Raw genomic sequence first — 13327 nt, 5'->3', positions numbered from 1 at the left:
AGTGTAACTTTCTGCTTATCTGTGGTAAATGCATTTATTTTGGATTCTTTACTTGTTTAGTTAAAAGGTATCATGGGGTTTTGTTCTCAAGTGAGGACTGATCAATGTCTTCTGTTCTACTCCAAGTGTCTCCTAGAGGTATTGGTTTGTTTGTAAAAGAGTCCAGACCGAGAAACTCTTGTATCCGTGATCTTGAGTCACTACAGAGACCACAGCTGGGAGTAGAAATCCACTGTCAGTCGATATATTTTTTTCTTCTGGCTCAGCTTTTTCTTGACAATAAAATCATTGGTCCTCCAAAAAAAGATGACGAGGTCTTAGCAAGACGTTTCCAAGACTGGTGTGATGTTTTACCTGGAGGAGGCCCCGGGTCTGATCCTGGACAAATAGATGATCTGTGCTAGAGTTGGGTTTTTTTTCAGTTTAGTGTAGGTTTGATTGGCTTTTGGAGTATTTTTTATTATTTAATTATGTTTTTATTAAAACAACTCATACTTGTGTTAAAGTAAAGCCTTTATTTTTTGTCGTTGCTATCATTTATTTAAACTATATATATGGAAAAAAAAGAAAAAGATTTGGCTTTATTTAATTTTCTGATAGTCAAGTTTTTCTTCTTTTTTTGCAATTTACTTTTTCGACATTTAAAAGGAATTAAAATAAAATTACATTCACTTTATTTCAATGTCTATTTGTTGGTTTTCTTTTTTTTTTTTAATGAATAAAATTATGCACTTCAAAGTTAAGGCAAAATTATCGAAAAACAAGTTCTGCTATTGGTATCAACTTCTGTAATTGTGTTACCATGTCAAGCAATTTTAATTGAATTAATTGTTTCTCTTTACATTGTATTACATTCATTTTTAACTATTGATTTAAGTTTTTTCTACTTCTTTACGTTTTTCCTTTTTTTCAAAGACAATAATTTTTAAATATTTTATTTGTCTATTTTTTTTACTGCTAGATTATGTCTTGTCTTAATATAAGAGCTGAGCCAGAAGACTAATCTTTTGGAACACTTGCAGTCCATGGCTTATCTCACCTGTGAAGAGCAGACACTGTAATACGAGATGTTAAACTGGGAGGAGGCCATGGGGCGGACCTAGTAAACTACGGCCTCAGTTCCCCTCGATGAAGAGCTGTCCAAGGTCCTGAAAAGTACTAACTTTTAACAAGCCAGCTCAGAGGAATGAGGGGAATATTAGTCTTGCTGCAGCTGCCAGGAGTCAAATCTGAGGCGATGTGATCAAAGACGGATAAAACAGTAACGTACAGCTTCTGTCACCCAGAGAGCTTTTCTTTTTTTCTTTCAAAAAATGTCTCTTCCCTCGCACGCTTGATTTTGTTGTGGACACGCTCTGCTGAGACTCATCATGCGGGGGGTACTCAGGACGGGACGAGTAGATGGAGCTGAAAACCATGGAGATGATGTTTAATTTTAATCAGCTGTTTTTTTTTTCTTGCTGGAAGACGAGCGTCTAATTAGTTCAGCTGTCAACATTAATTGAAATATCTGCGAGGGAGATTTGTTCTGTCTGAGCCGAAGATCGCCGTCGGTTTCATCTCACTCAAGATCGTGGAATCGCTGCCATCGCGGCTCTCCTCCGTTAGCAACGTCTTTTAAAGATGAGCAGAAAAATAAGATGGTTGGATTCGTGGAGAGGAATAAAGATGACATAATGAACTGTAAAGGTTATGGACAAAAATGAAAGTTCTTCTTCTGTTCATTGCCATTACACCACGATGTTAATCCATTATATTTAATACACATTGAACACTGTATTTTCAAGTCAGCCATTACAAAAACAATCATTCAAAGGCAAATAAAAAAAAAAAAAAAAAAAGCTATATCCTTTATTGATCTCAAACTAACTTTATAGATTCTTAATTATCAATTATTGTTTGGCTTTAACAGCTAATTTGGGGTTACTGACATCGTTTTCTGGTTCCTTCTCCTGAGCAAAATTATCGATATATCGCAATACTTTTGTTCCAGATATTGTATCCATAGTCAATAGCACCAGATCGACATTTAACATTTATTAATTTTATAAATATAATTTTTACCTTTGAAATAATAAATCATTAATTTAAATATCTGTATAAGTTATTTTGTGGTTTATATTTCCATAGTGTGTGTATAAAAGACAATCATTCGTTCTTTTATTTTACAATAAACGCTCAAATAGTCTCGATGTTTATTTGTGTGGTGCAATTAAACCTCCGGCCACTAGTTGGCAACATTCGTCATTTCCTCCTGTGCCAAAGTAACAACAAAACCGGTGAAATGGCAGAAATGAGTGTAAAAGAAAGGATACAAGAGGCTCCAGCAGCTTTTACAGCTGATGTTTGGACTCATTTTGGCTTTGAAATAAAGTTTAAAAATTAAACACGGACAAATACTGCACTTTCACGTAAAACCAGAAAAAGTGTTGTATCTTTAAAATAATCCATTTATCGTTGTTACTACAATTCCGCAATATATCGTCACACATGTAGTGTGATACGTATCGTATTCGTGCCAATACACAGTCCTACTGAATTCATTTTTTCACAACAACAACACACCAGTTTGAATGTGTGTTTGAATGTGTGTGTACTAAGTGTGGTCGGTTCCTCCTCCTCACACGCTCATGTGGCGTCCTTGTCTTCTCAGGTGCAGCTTTAATGAAGACCTCCTAACATTTCTACAGAAGGGACCCTCTCCGACCGCTATGGGGTCGCCATGGAAACCATTCCTCCTCCTGTCTGTCATCAGTGGCCTTTCAGGTAACCGTCTCATCACCATCTCATCATTCGTGCCGGTTTAGACCTTTCACTCACGAGCGCTTGAATCCTTTCAAAATGAAGGAGATGTTTGCGAACGACTCGGGGAAACTGACGTCTAAGTATGATCGATTATTTGGTAGTTAGGATGAAAGGTGGAATTAAATATTGATGTAAAAAACAGTTGCGCAGCAGTTCACCCCCTTGACCTTGAACCGTTAGCTGTGGGGATACGATCTATTTTTTTCTTTTTTTTTTTGCTGAGGAAATTCACTTTCTGACGACCTTCTGCTGACTCGACGATAGCTTGACGATCGGCTACACCTGAGATCGAAGTCACAGAAGATCATTCTTACACATTGAATTTCGTATTCCATTATTCATTTGTCGGTATGTTATTGTTGCATTTATTATTAGATAAAACCTCTAATTATAAAGTGATCAGTCAATATATTGGAAATACAGGAACTTAAACTTGTAAGTCAGGGATAACATTTCTTAAAATATTTGATTATTTGGTAGTTATTTCACAGTGGAAGTGTGATTAAAGACTTGTATTTACAAATATATTGCTAAAATAAGACATTTTAATAAAGTTTAATGAAGGGAAAAAGGTCCCCTTTCAGTTTGAAGAGTTTAAAAAGAAACTCCGGAGAGGAAAAGTGAAAGTAAATAATTGAATCTTGGAGTTCAACTGGTATAATCAGTACTTTTATGGCCCATTTACAAACAAGCATTTCACCCTGTTTATTATTGATGCTGGCCCGGCACACCATATGAATAATTCAGCCGCCACTTTAATTGAAAACACCAGTTCGGCGCTCCCCGGACGCCGCCGCCGCCGCCTCACCTTCTTCTAATGAAGCAACAAAGAAAGTTTCTCCTTCAACTAGTTGATAAAACCTCGGTAGTTAATTTGCTTGAGTTCGGCCAATTCCCGGCATCGATTTTCCTCTTCCCCGCTTCGCCGGGTGCATGATGTTGATAGAATCCGCCGTCTTGTTGATTCCCGCCGTCCGTGGTTCTGCATTGACTCTTCTTGTCTTTTGCAAATTGCTTCTTCAGAGAAATTGCTGAGCTCTTTTTTTTTTTTTTTTTTTCCCGATGCCTCGTCTCGCTTCAGGCGTTTTTCTCTCGCCGTACATTCAAGGACGAAGGGCTCTGACCGGGCGACAGGTGTCTCCCGATACTTCTATCACATCGGCGGGTTTCAGAATTATTCTTCATGACTCCAAGAGTGCTGTCGACGTGGAGCTCAAGTCAGGATGAAGAAGCTACGAAGAAACAGAAATGATCGCTGTAGAAAATATATAAGTATATAAGATTATTCTCTTCGACTCCCACTTCTCAAATTCTATTTTTTTTTGGGAGGTCAAGCAGACGATGCTCTCCTCTGGTTGACCTCCTCTTGCTGCAGCTTCAACTTCACAGGGTGGTTGTTTTTTCGGAACCTCTTGTAGCTTTTGTGGTTCTTCGATGTTCCCGCGGGAACTGGAGGCCGGCAAAAGTTTAATGTGCGTTGAGCTCGGTCAGTGGTCACTTTATATACACCATCGTGAGGTCAAGTAAGAAATGTACTTAATATAAGTATTTTAAGAAAATAGAAATGACAATATTTATATCGTAGATTGTAACAATGCATTTCCATAGGCATAAAATATAAAACAAATATATATTTTTTATTGTATCAGTATTTTAAGAGTCTGTGAACATATTAAAAAACCCTAAATAAATAAAAAAAATTATATATCAAGATATAGAATACGTTCCCTGACCTTCTCAGTCTAAACCATCTAAATGGAGAGAAAAAAGGGAAAGCAAGGCTTAATAAATAAAAAATAATTAATAATTATTTTTTAATGCCGTGGGGGTGTGAAAAGAAATTAAAATACATAACATGAATTATTCATATACACAGCCAGACTCATAATAACAACAGAAACTTAATTATAAGGATAACAAAGTCCATGCTATGGATTCTGCCGGATTGGAACCTGCAACCTTTCTCTGGAGCATCTTAGGAAAGTTGCGTCTGTTATTGAGTGAGGGACAAATCCTGCGCTAAAACGGTAGTAAAGAGGAATGTTTTTACAACATTGCTAACGTTTAGCTTGCTAGCTTAGCCCTGCTAATGGAGATATGCAATATAGTTTGTTTTGCTCAACGGGTTATTGAAGTTGTTGACTTGGTGAATATTGTGACCCTTGAACGCGGGTCGAATATATTTTAAATGCTAAAAAAGGTACTCAATCACTTAGATAAAGTAAATGTTTGTTAATAATGTTCAATAAAAATCAACGTATTATGGGAATCAGATAGTTGGCTTCAGTCAAGTGTTTCACTGCTTTAAAATGTTGGGATTTAAACCCATGACTGAAGCATACACGACAAATATATTTATAAGCCTTTCATAAAAGCCGATTCCAAAAACCTATGCAGCTCACGTCCGTGTCCTCCTCTGGCCTGTTGTTGTCTCATAAGTCTGACAGCTCTTTATTGTTGTTTACCTTCTGTGTTCAATTCTCTTGAGGGGGATTTTCGGGGCTCGCTCTGACTCTGGGCTGGAGAGATGACGACTGATGCCGGACACTTTTGACCCCTGTGAAGAAGTTTTGAGTTTTAACAATTGATGTCGGTTTGCTTGTGGAAAACACACAAAAGAAAGATGCATCATCCATCACCCGCCACTTATTCTCTGGGAGATCACTGAGGTGTTGCCAAGCCAACACGTCCTGGGTCTGCCCTGAGGTCTCCCCCCAGTTACACATGCTCAAAACACACTCAGTAGAGATCATAAACAAGTGTCTGAGAAAGCATAACTGGAGCGAGAATCTCCTTTGAGTCTCTCCTGAATGACGGCCGCTTGTATCCACAATCTTGTTTTCTGGGTTACAAAGTTGGTGACCACAGACGAGAGTAGGAACCGGGATGCGAAAACGTAGTCTTTTGGCTCAGCTCTTTCTGTACCAGCACAGATACAGACCTCAGGATGGATTGATCCATATGTCCATCTCAAGCTACAACTTTCCCTGACTCGTGAGCAAGAACACCTTAGGGAAGAATCTCTTCTCCAACCTGGACATTCTAAGGTGGTCTCGGATTTGGAGGAGCTGATTCTCATCCCGATCACTTCACATCCAATAAGGCCCGAAGCGAACAGCTCTACATCATCTGATTCGGATTCAGGGGTTTGAGTTTCGTACCTCAGGGATACTCGGTCGAAAACTTCTGTACCGTATGTACTTAGAGAATGGATCATACATTTTAAAATGTTTTTTTACTCTATTTTGCAAACATGAAGGTGACGTCTTTAGTAAATAAGTAAGTAAGTAAGTAATTGTTATTTGTATAGCGCTTTTCCAGACCAGGGTCACAAAACGCTTAAACAATCAAAACAATATTCAATAAAGTATATACTTTAAAGATCAAGATAAAACAACACAGGAGTTCCAGAAAATCAAGGAAAAGACTGAACAAATAAAAGCGTCTTAAGATGTTTCTTAAAGGAGTCAGTAGATCATCAAACACAAAGAGAGAGGAAGATCGTTCCAAAGCTTAGGAGCAACAGTCTTGAAGGATTTCTCTCCTCTGGTCCTGAACCGTGTTCAGGAACCATCAGTAGATTCTGATCCACAGACCTCAGAGCCCGAGCTGGGGTGTAAGGCTGGATCAGATCACTGATGTAAGGAGGAGCCTGACCATGAATAGATCTGAAAGTAAGAACCAGAATTTTAAAGTTGATCCTGAAAGAAACTGGAAGCCAGTGAAGAGTTTTAAGGATCGGAGAAATGTGAGTTCTTCTACTAGAGCGGGTTAGAATTCTCTATTATTATTTAGTAAATATATTATTTAGTAATTATTTAGTAAATAGTATATTTGTGTGATTGAGTCACCACAAGAGATTGCTATGGAAGACACAAGTTTGTTTTTTCAGTCGACGAGCTGCATATGCACACACACAAATGTACCAAAAGTGTGTATTGTGACCTGCTTCTGCGAAATTGGATTGACACCAAGTTCAATATCTCTGGCTTTTCCCAGCAACAGACTGAATGCATGACAGATTGAATGTCTGGTGATTCTTAGACTCACAATTCGTGAAATGTGATTCTAAGAATCACTTGTAAAATGCTCTGACCAAGATAAGTCTGCTGCAATGCATTATGGATCCTCAGCCATGGAGGGTTAAAAGATCAAGTATGAAACGGATCGTTCCGCACTCACTCTGTGATGTCACACTGAGCTCATTACGGATAATAGATATAAGAAGGTGTCGTTTAATTCTTCATATCAGGTGCAATTATAAAAACTCATTGTCCTCGCCGCAGTCTTATCGCTGATCACAGCGCCGCCGTCGCAGTCGAAATGTTCCGACTGCTGGGTCTCCGCGACTAAAACCATCTTTTCAAAGTGTGATTTGGTTCACGTGATGTCTAGAGGGAGCCCATTATTGACCCACTATTCATGCTGGAGGTTTATAGAATTGCCACTTGGATGACAAAAGTCCCACCTGGTCTTTTCTAATTCCTCGCCGCGGCGTCCCTTTAGACTCCATGGATATTTAAATGACGGCGAAGCAGAAAAGGGCAGCGCCATTAGCTTTCTCTGAAAGTAGGAAGGACTGATGTCAGTGCCATTACTTTTTTCTTTTTTTTTTTCTTCTCTCTGTGGGGTTGATTGAGCCGCCATATCGCTGCGAGCGTAAAGCGCCGAGCGGTAATTCAGCCTTCAGGTAACTCAGAGGGAGGGACATTAAAAGTGGGTATGAAGTCGTTTTGGCCAAGGGCAGAGCGAGACGCTTCGGTTATTAGCGCTGTCAGACAGCAGGACGATATACTGCCGTCACAGGAGGGGTTTTAATAAAGTCTTCCGTCTGGGCGTCAGCGATGACTTTTTGTTCTCCCCCTGACTCGCTCCACGATAAATCGGTGATTGAGTTCCCAAACAACAGATTTAGTTGATCACTCAATGGCTAGATCAGTGGAGATGTTTTGTCACAGGAAGATACCATTTTGTTTTTTTCCATTTCTCGTCAAAAATAGAAGCTAAAATCTCTGTATTAGGGATGGGTGATGTGAAAAATATTCTATCACGATATGGACGATCTTATATTACGATATACTACAATATAATCAGAGTATAACTTGCAAACATACTGTCCATTAGTGATGTTCTGATGAAGCTTCATGAAGCAGTGTCATTATCTTCAGAGTCCACTAGATGGCGGTCTCTGCACTATTTGCCTTTGTTTTGAACAACTGTTCTAATGAAACATCACACCATTTTTAAACTGATGGCGCCACCTACTGACCTCTAAAGAACACGACACTTCATAAAGCTGAACTAGACCATCACTACTATTGACCTTTTTAACTTAATTTAAATGCGGTTCATATACAGATGGAGTTTCTTTATTGATCACTGGGGGAGAATTTTTTTTGTCCAGCAGCAATAATAATAATACATCCATCCAATCAAACACAAATGAAGAGAAGCAGATGGAGTACAAATGCTCCTCCCCAGTTGCAACACTAATAGACTAAGGAACTCATTCATTCCTCGTGTTTTATAGCTATATATATATATATATATATATATAGATATATATATATATATACATATTTATATATATATGTATATATAGCTATGACTTTACTGTATAGCTCTGAGGTTGGGGACAGTAAAGGGACAATGTTATACTTTGTATCCTTTTCTTTGTGGAAATACTCCTTTGATCTAAGTTCTTAATAATGGAATTTTTTATCCCTTGCACTTGGTTCTTTTATTTGCACTTTTTGTATTTACTTGGTTTTATGAAACAATTGTCTGCTGTGTACTGGAAACCTAATTTCCCAAAAGGGAATCCCAGAGGGATTAATAAAGTAATATCTAATCTAAATACATGTAAAAAAAAAAAAATCTAATAAATACACAAGTACAATCAAGCTTCATCAGAACATCACTTGTACCTAGCTCAACTAGCACAATGCTAATCTTCATTTGTTTAAATAATCACAGGAAGGTCTCTTGGCTGGAAATGAATGCAAATGCCATCACCAAACCGTTCTAAGGTCGGTTGACTTGCCCAGTTAAAAACACTTAAAACAATAGCTAAATAGATTTTAGTGTGCAAGTCACGACATCATCTATGTTATGTTGCGCTCATTTAATTTGTTTGAGGTGATGTATAATCCATCAAAAACATGGTTAGATGATGTAGCATCCCTGGTGAAGATTTTTCTAAAGGCCGTTCGCTGGTGCTTTGTCTCTGTGTAATCCACCCAATTTTGATAAAAGCTTGCGCGACATGAAACTGTAATTAATTTACAATTCAAACCCCACTGTTCTCCCAGTCCTCGGCAAAAGCCAGAATCATCTCTCATTCCTCAGCGCCGTTAATTACTCCAGTCATTTGTATAGAAGTTGGATAAAATAATGTTCCTCTCACAACAAAAGCCCAACGCTTAAATGTTAGTTCATCACACGCACGCTTGACTCTCCTGTAATTAATACGTCAGGCTGCTATTTAAGCTCTAAAACTCTAAATGATCCCTCTGATCGTGTATATGAGACAGAGTGAGACCTCCCTCTCTCTAGCCGTTTTATTGCGTCCAAACAGAAACCTGCTGTATTTCCATGGCTCCACCAGGGACGTCAACCAGCTGGCTCCGAAAATGCGACAGATCTGCTCTTAGAAACTAAATTGAGCCCGGAATAAAAAAAAAGAAAAAGTGGCTGAGATTTTTAGATTAGTGGAGAACTCGAGGGTAATGTCTGTGACGCTGCCAGCGCTGACTTGTGTGTCGTCGCCAACAGCTAGTTAGTAAAATATCTCCACTTGCCGAACACTGGGTCCCTCGGGGGGTCTCCGCACGCACACATTTGGTTGCCTTTGTGGCAGGGATCCTCGGAGAGTGACTTTTTGAAAGTGATGAGTTTATTTCAAAGTTATTATTTTTGGCTGAATTTTTTTTTTTGCTTCAATGAGGGACGTTGTGTTCTTCTGTAGCTCACTGTTGTTGGAGCCAAAACCCACATTTACCCTCATGCTAATGTTGTCTTGCTGCCGTTCTGGAAGGAAACATGTTTGTGACTCATGCTTTGTTCCCTAACTTTTTTTTTTGGGAACCATTAGTGCATGAAAATAGCTTCTTTGCCCACCAGTGGTTTTTGAATCCATCATAATATTGTGTCAAATGAGATATTTTTAAGACAAGAAAACTTAAATTGTGTCAAATAAATCAACTGTTTGGTGTTGAATGTAGACAACTTTTAAAACATCCTCTAATAATTTAACGTCAGGATTTTATGCGTCAATCAAATTAATTTAGCGTTTGTCCCCCATTAGGCAAGATTTTTGCATTTGGAGTAGTTGGAAGTTTCAGGGACATTCTGAGGAGAGAGTTTTGAATAAATAAAAATCGATCGTGTTCAGAACACTTCTTTGATTAAACAAGAATCACTTTCTTCCTTATTAGAAATATTTCCGAGAAACAACCGTGCTGCGTTCAAGGACACCCACGTGATGGGGAACAAATCACATGTTGTCCAACTTCCCAATTTAAAGTTACTCCTCGTTTCTTCTACAACTTTTTGGACCTCCTGCAATAGTCTGGCCGAGGACTTCAAGAGTGTCGGCGGTGTTACAAAAAAAAGCTTCTTAGTAATAAAGATCTGCGGCTTTTTCAGTTTTATAACCTTTATTGTCTTTGTCCTAATGAGCCCTCGGTGTCGTCGCGCCCAACATTTTAGTATTGCTCCGAGTATACGTCGAAAATGAGTTTGGGCTCGGTTCGGCTGTTCACAAATGAAGGGCCAAGCGGCTGAAATGAGTTTTACTGGTTTGTTTTATTGCGAGTCAGTGGAGCAGCGAGCTCTACACAGGGTCACGAGACCCCGTAGATTGTCCGTCCTGGACTGTTACCCGAGGTATGAGCCGGAGAGAGAGAGCAGGACGGAACCTCCCGTGTCCTCGTCCGTCCGCGGGAAGTTCTGGATCAGTCCGAAGCATTGAGATCATTTCTTGTCTGTTCACGGACCAGTGGAGGAAAAACCTGAGTCACGAGTCAGTAGTTCTGTCAGTGGTTGTGAACTCTTGGAATTGTTGTTCCGTAAATCTCGACTGAGGTGGACTCTGTTGTTAGAAGTGTGATGTTAACAGAAGTCTTTTTCTTCTGTCCAATTGTTTTGGAGGTCTCACTCAAGTCCAACTGATCATGTGACTCAGTGGATTACATCGGTGTCGTGTCATTGATGGAGATACATTTCAGTGTGTCTGAAATACATCCTTGTGAAAGGGACAAAACTTTCTAGTAATACATGAGGTATTTTCAAGGCATTTAATCCATTTATTTGCTTGTCGAAAAAAGTTGGGCCCCTGACTCATCGTTGAACAAAATAACAAAGATTAACATATTGCATCGAGGTCTAGCTCACAATCTTTGATAAAAATGATTAGCTTGCACTTTACTTTCTTCATAGTTTTATTAAATATAAACTTTTGTTTTATGATGAGTAATTATTTTCCTTTTAATGTAATTACTATTATTTATGTGGGGACATATGACAATGTATAAATATTTAAAGGCATCCTTTTTTGGCTAGTATAGTTCAATAAAATGTGTGTTATATAAGATATTTATATAGATTTTATTTACAATTAAATTGTATTATATATTCGCGCCATGTTTCTTTTTTGGGTTTCATTTAATCTTCCAGCCGCTAGTTAGCAGCCGTTATTATGAGTGATGGTCTGATGAGGCTTCATGAAGCAGTGTCATGTTGTTTAGAGGTCAGTAGGTGGCGCCATCCGTTTAAAAGTGATATGATGTTTCATTAGAACAGTTGTTCAAAACAAAGGAGAATAGTGCAGAGACCGCCATCTAGTGGACTCTGAAGATAATGACACTGCGCCATGAAGCTTCAACAGAAAATCACTAGTACCTAGCTCAACTAGCACAATGCTAATCACCATTTGAATTAAACAAACACAGGAAGGTGTCACTAGTTACAGTATATCATCCTCCGCAGCTAAAGGAACATTGTATGGAACAACTTACAAAAGACAGGAAATCTAACAATACAGAGAATTTGCAAGTTAAACTATAGAATCAGCTTTACATTCAAGAGACGTTTAAAAGTAGGCTTTAAAAAGTGTTTGAATTATAAAGCGTGTGAAGAAGGAATCTAAAGGCTGCAGCATCCAACAGAATTAGTTTCCTTGGTAAAACCTGGATCTATTAAAACTGGATAAAATCCTCTGAAACTTAAAAAAAAGGGAAAAGATGAACTGTGTAAAAGGGAGCATTTTTTGCGTTTTATTCGATGATACTCTCAATTTCTATGGTAAACGTAGACCACCGAGGCACTAAATTCCTGAGCTGATATATTGACTGGGTAAATGTGAACTGCAAGATGTGTAGCTGATGTTGGGGTTCTGTCGGGGCGTGATGTGCCACTTCCTTCCATTCATTAGTTTCTCTACCACACTCTGTTTCTGGTCTGAACATCCTCCAATTATCTGGTCTGTGCTGTTTACCTCGCAGTAAATTGAATGTGGAGTACACAGTGGTATGAAAGTTACATCCTTTATATTGACACCGGACTCTTGGATAAACTTTTAAACTCGTACTGTGCATGTCAGTGAAAAATAACTGCTTCTGTGCAGAAAAACAACAGGACCATGGCACAGGATAGACGAAGTCGAGCGTTAATAATGATGATGTTATTGTTGAGTTGTACTGTTTTCTGGTAGTATTATTTGACTATTTTATATATTTAACGATCATAAAACCATTTGTTTTTGCTAGATTGTAGTCTTAATTTTCATGTGAGTTTGCACATTTTTCACAATTATTTGAAAAATGTAATTGGTCAATTTATTGTGTACATAAATGTATAACACTTGAACAACACAAACACAGTGTATATTCCGGATAGATGGAGCATGTAGTGATGTGATGAGAGTATACAAAAGTACACGATGGCTTGGCTAGGAGCTGGTGAAACAACTTCAGCGCTAAGCTAACGATAGCATTTCGCTTGATACTCCTGGAGCCGCAATTACTAACATTTTTTATTGGAAGTAGTATCTTGGTAATGAGTTTGGGAAGTGCGAAACAAACTTCTTGATTCTTGAAACAAATGAACACACTTTTGAAGTAGATTTTAAAAACTCACTTCCAGGAGCTACATTTGAGTGACGTCCGAGATTCGGTTGCATCCCTTGTCAAAAAGCCCAAAACAAATGTACAAATTGTAAAAGAAATTGATCATGAAACTAAAGAATATTTATATGTATTTTTTAATGAGTTTGTCAAATGTGTTTCACAGTTATTTTCTCCAACTTTGTACTTGTTTCCCACATCCCAGCCGCTGTACTACACAGACAAATAACAAATACACTTAAGTAAAATGCTGTGGAATGCAACTGTTTCTGAGGAGAGAATGAAAAGGTTGCACCACCGTCTTCTTCTCAATCTGTTTCGTTTCTCAGACTCAGATGGAGATAATCATGGTTAGCAGTCCCAGCTGTGATTGTTACGAGAGAATATGAGCCAAAAAA

At 38.4% G+C, this 13327-nt stretch overlaps 1 protein-coding gene across 2 annotated transcripts in view; it reads left to right on the top strand.

Annotated features, from left to right (window-relative positions):
- The window catches only part of cntn5 (contactin 5), a 184086-nt gene that overhangs the window by 57653 nt on the left and 113106 nt on the right, over positions 1 to 13327 (top strand). For both annotated transcript variants that reach the window (XM_087795066.1, XM_087795065.1), the window contains exon 2: positions 2654 to 2766. In XM_087795066.1, the coding sequence (XP_087651192.1) occupies positions 2712 to 2766 (55 nt within the window). In that variant the 5' untranslated portion in view covers positions 2654 to 2711. The remainder of the gene's footprint in view (positions 1 to 2653; positions 2767 to 13327) is intronic.

This window comes from Callionymus lyra, chromosome 7 (genome assembly GCF_982586985.1).
Source record: "Callionymus lyra chromosome 7, fCalLyr1.hap1.1, whole genome shotgun sequence".
In the NCBI taxonomy this organism is placed as follows: domain Eukaryota; kingdom Metazoa; phylum Chordata; class Actinopteri; order Syngnathiformes; family Callionymidae; genus Callionymus; species Callionymus lyra.
The sequence above is the reverse complement of the archived record's forward strand: the minus strand, read 5'-3'. Positions and strand labels throughout refer to the sequence as shown.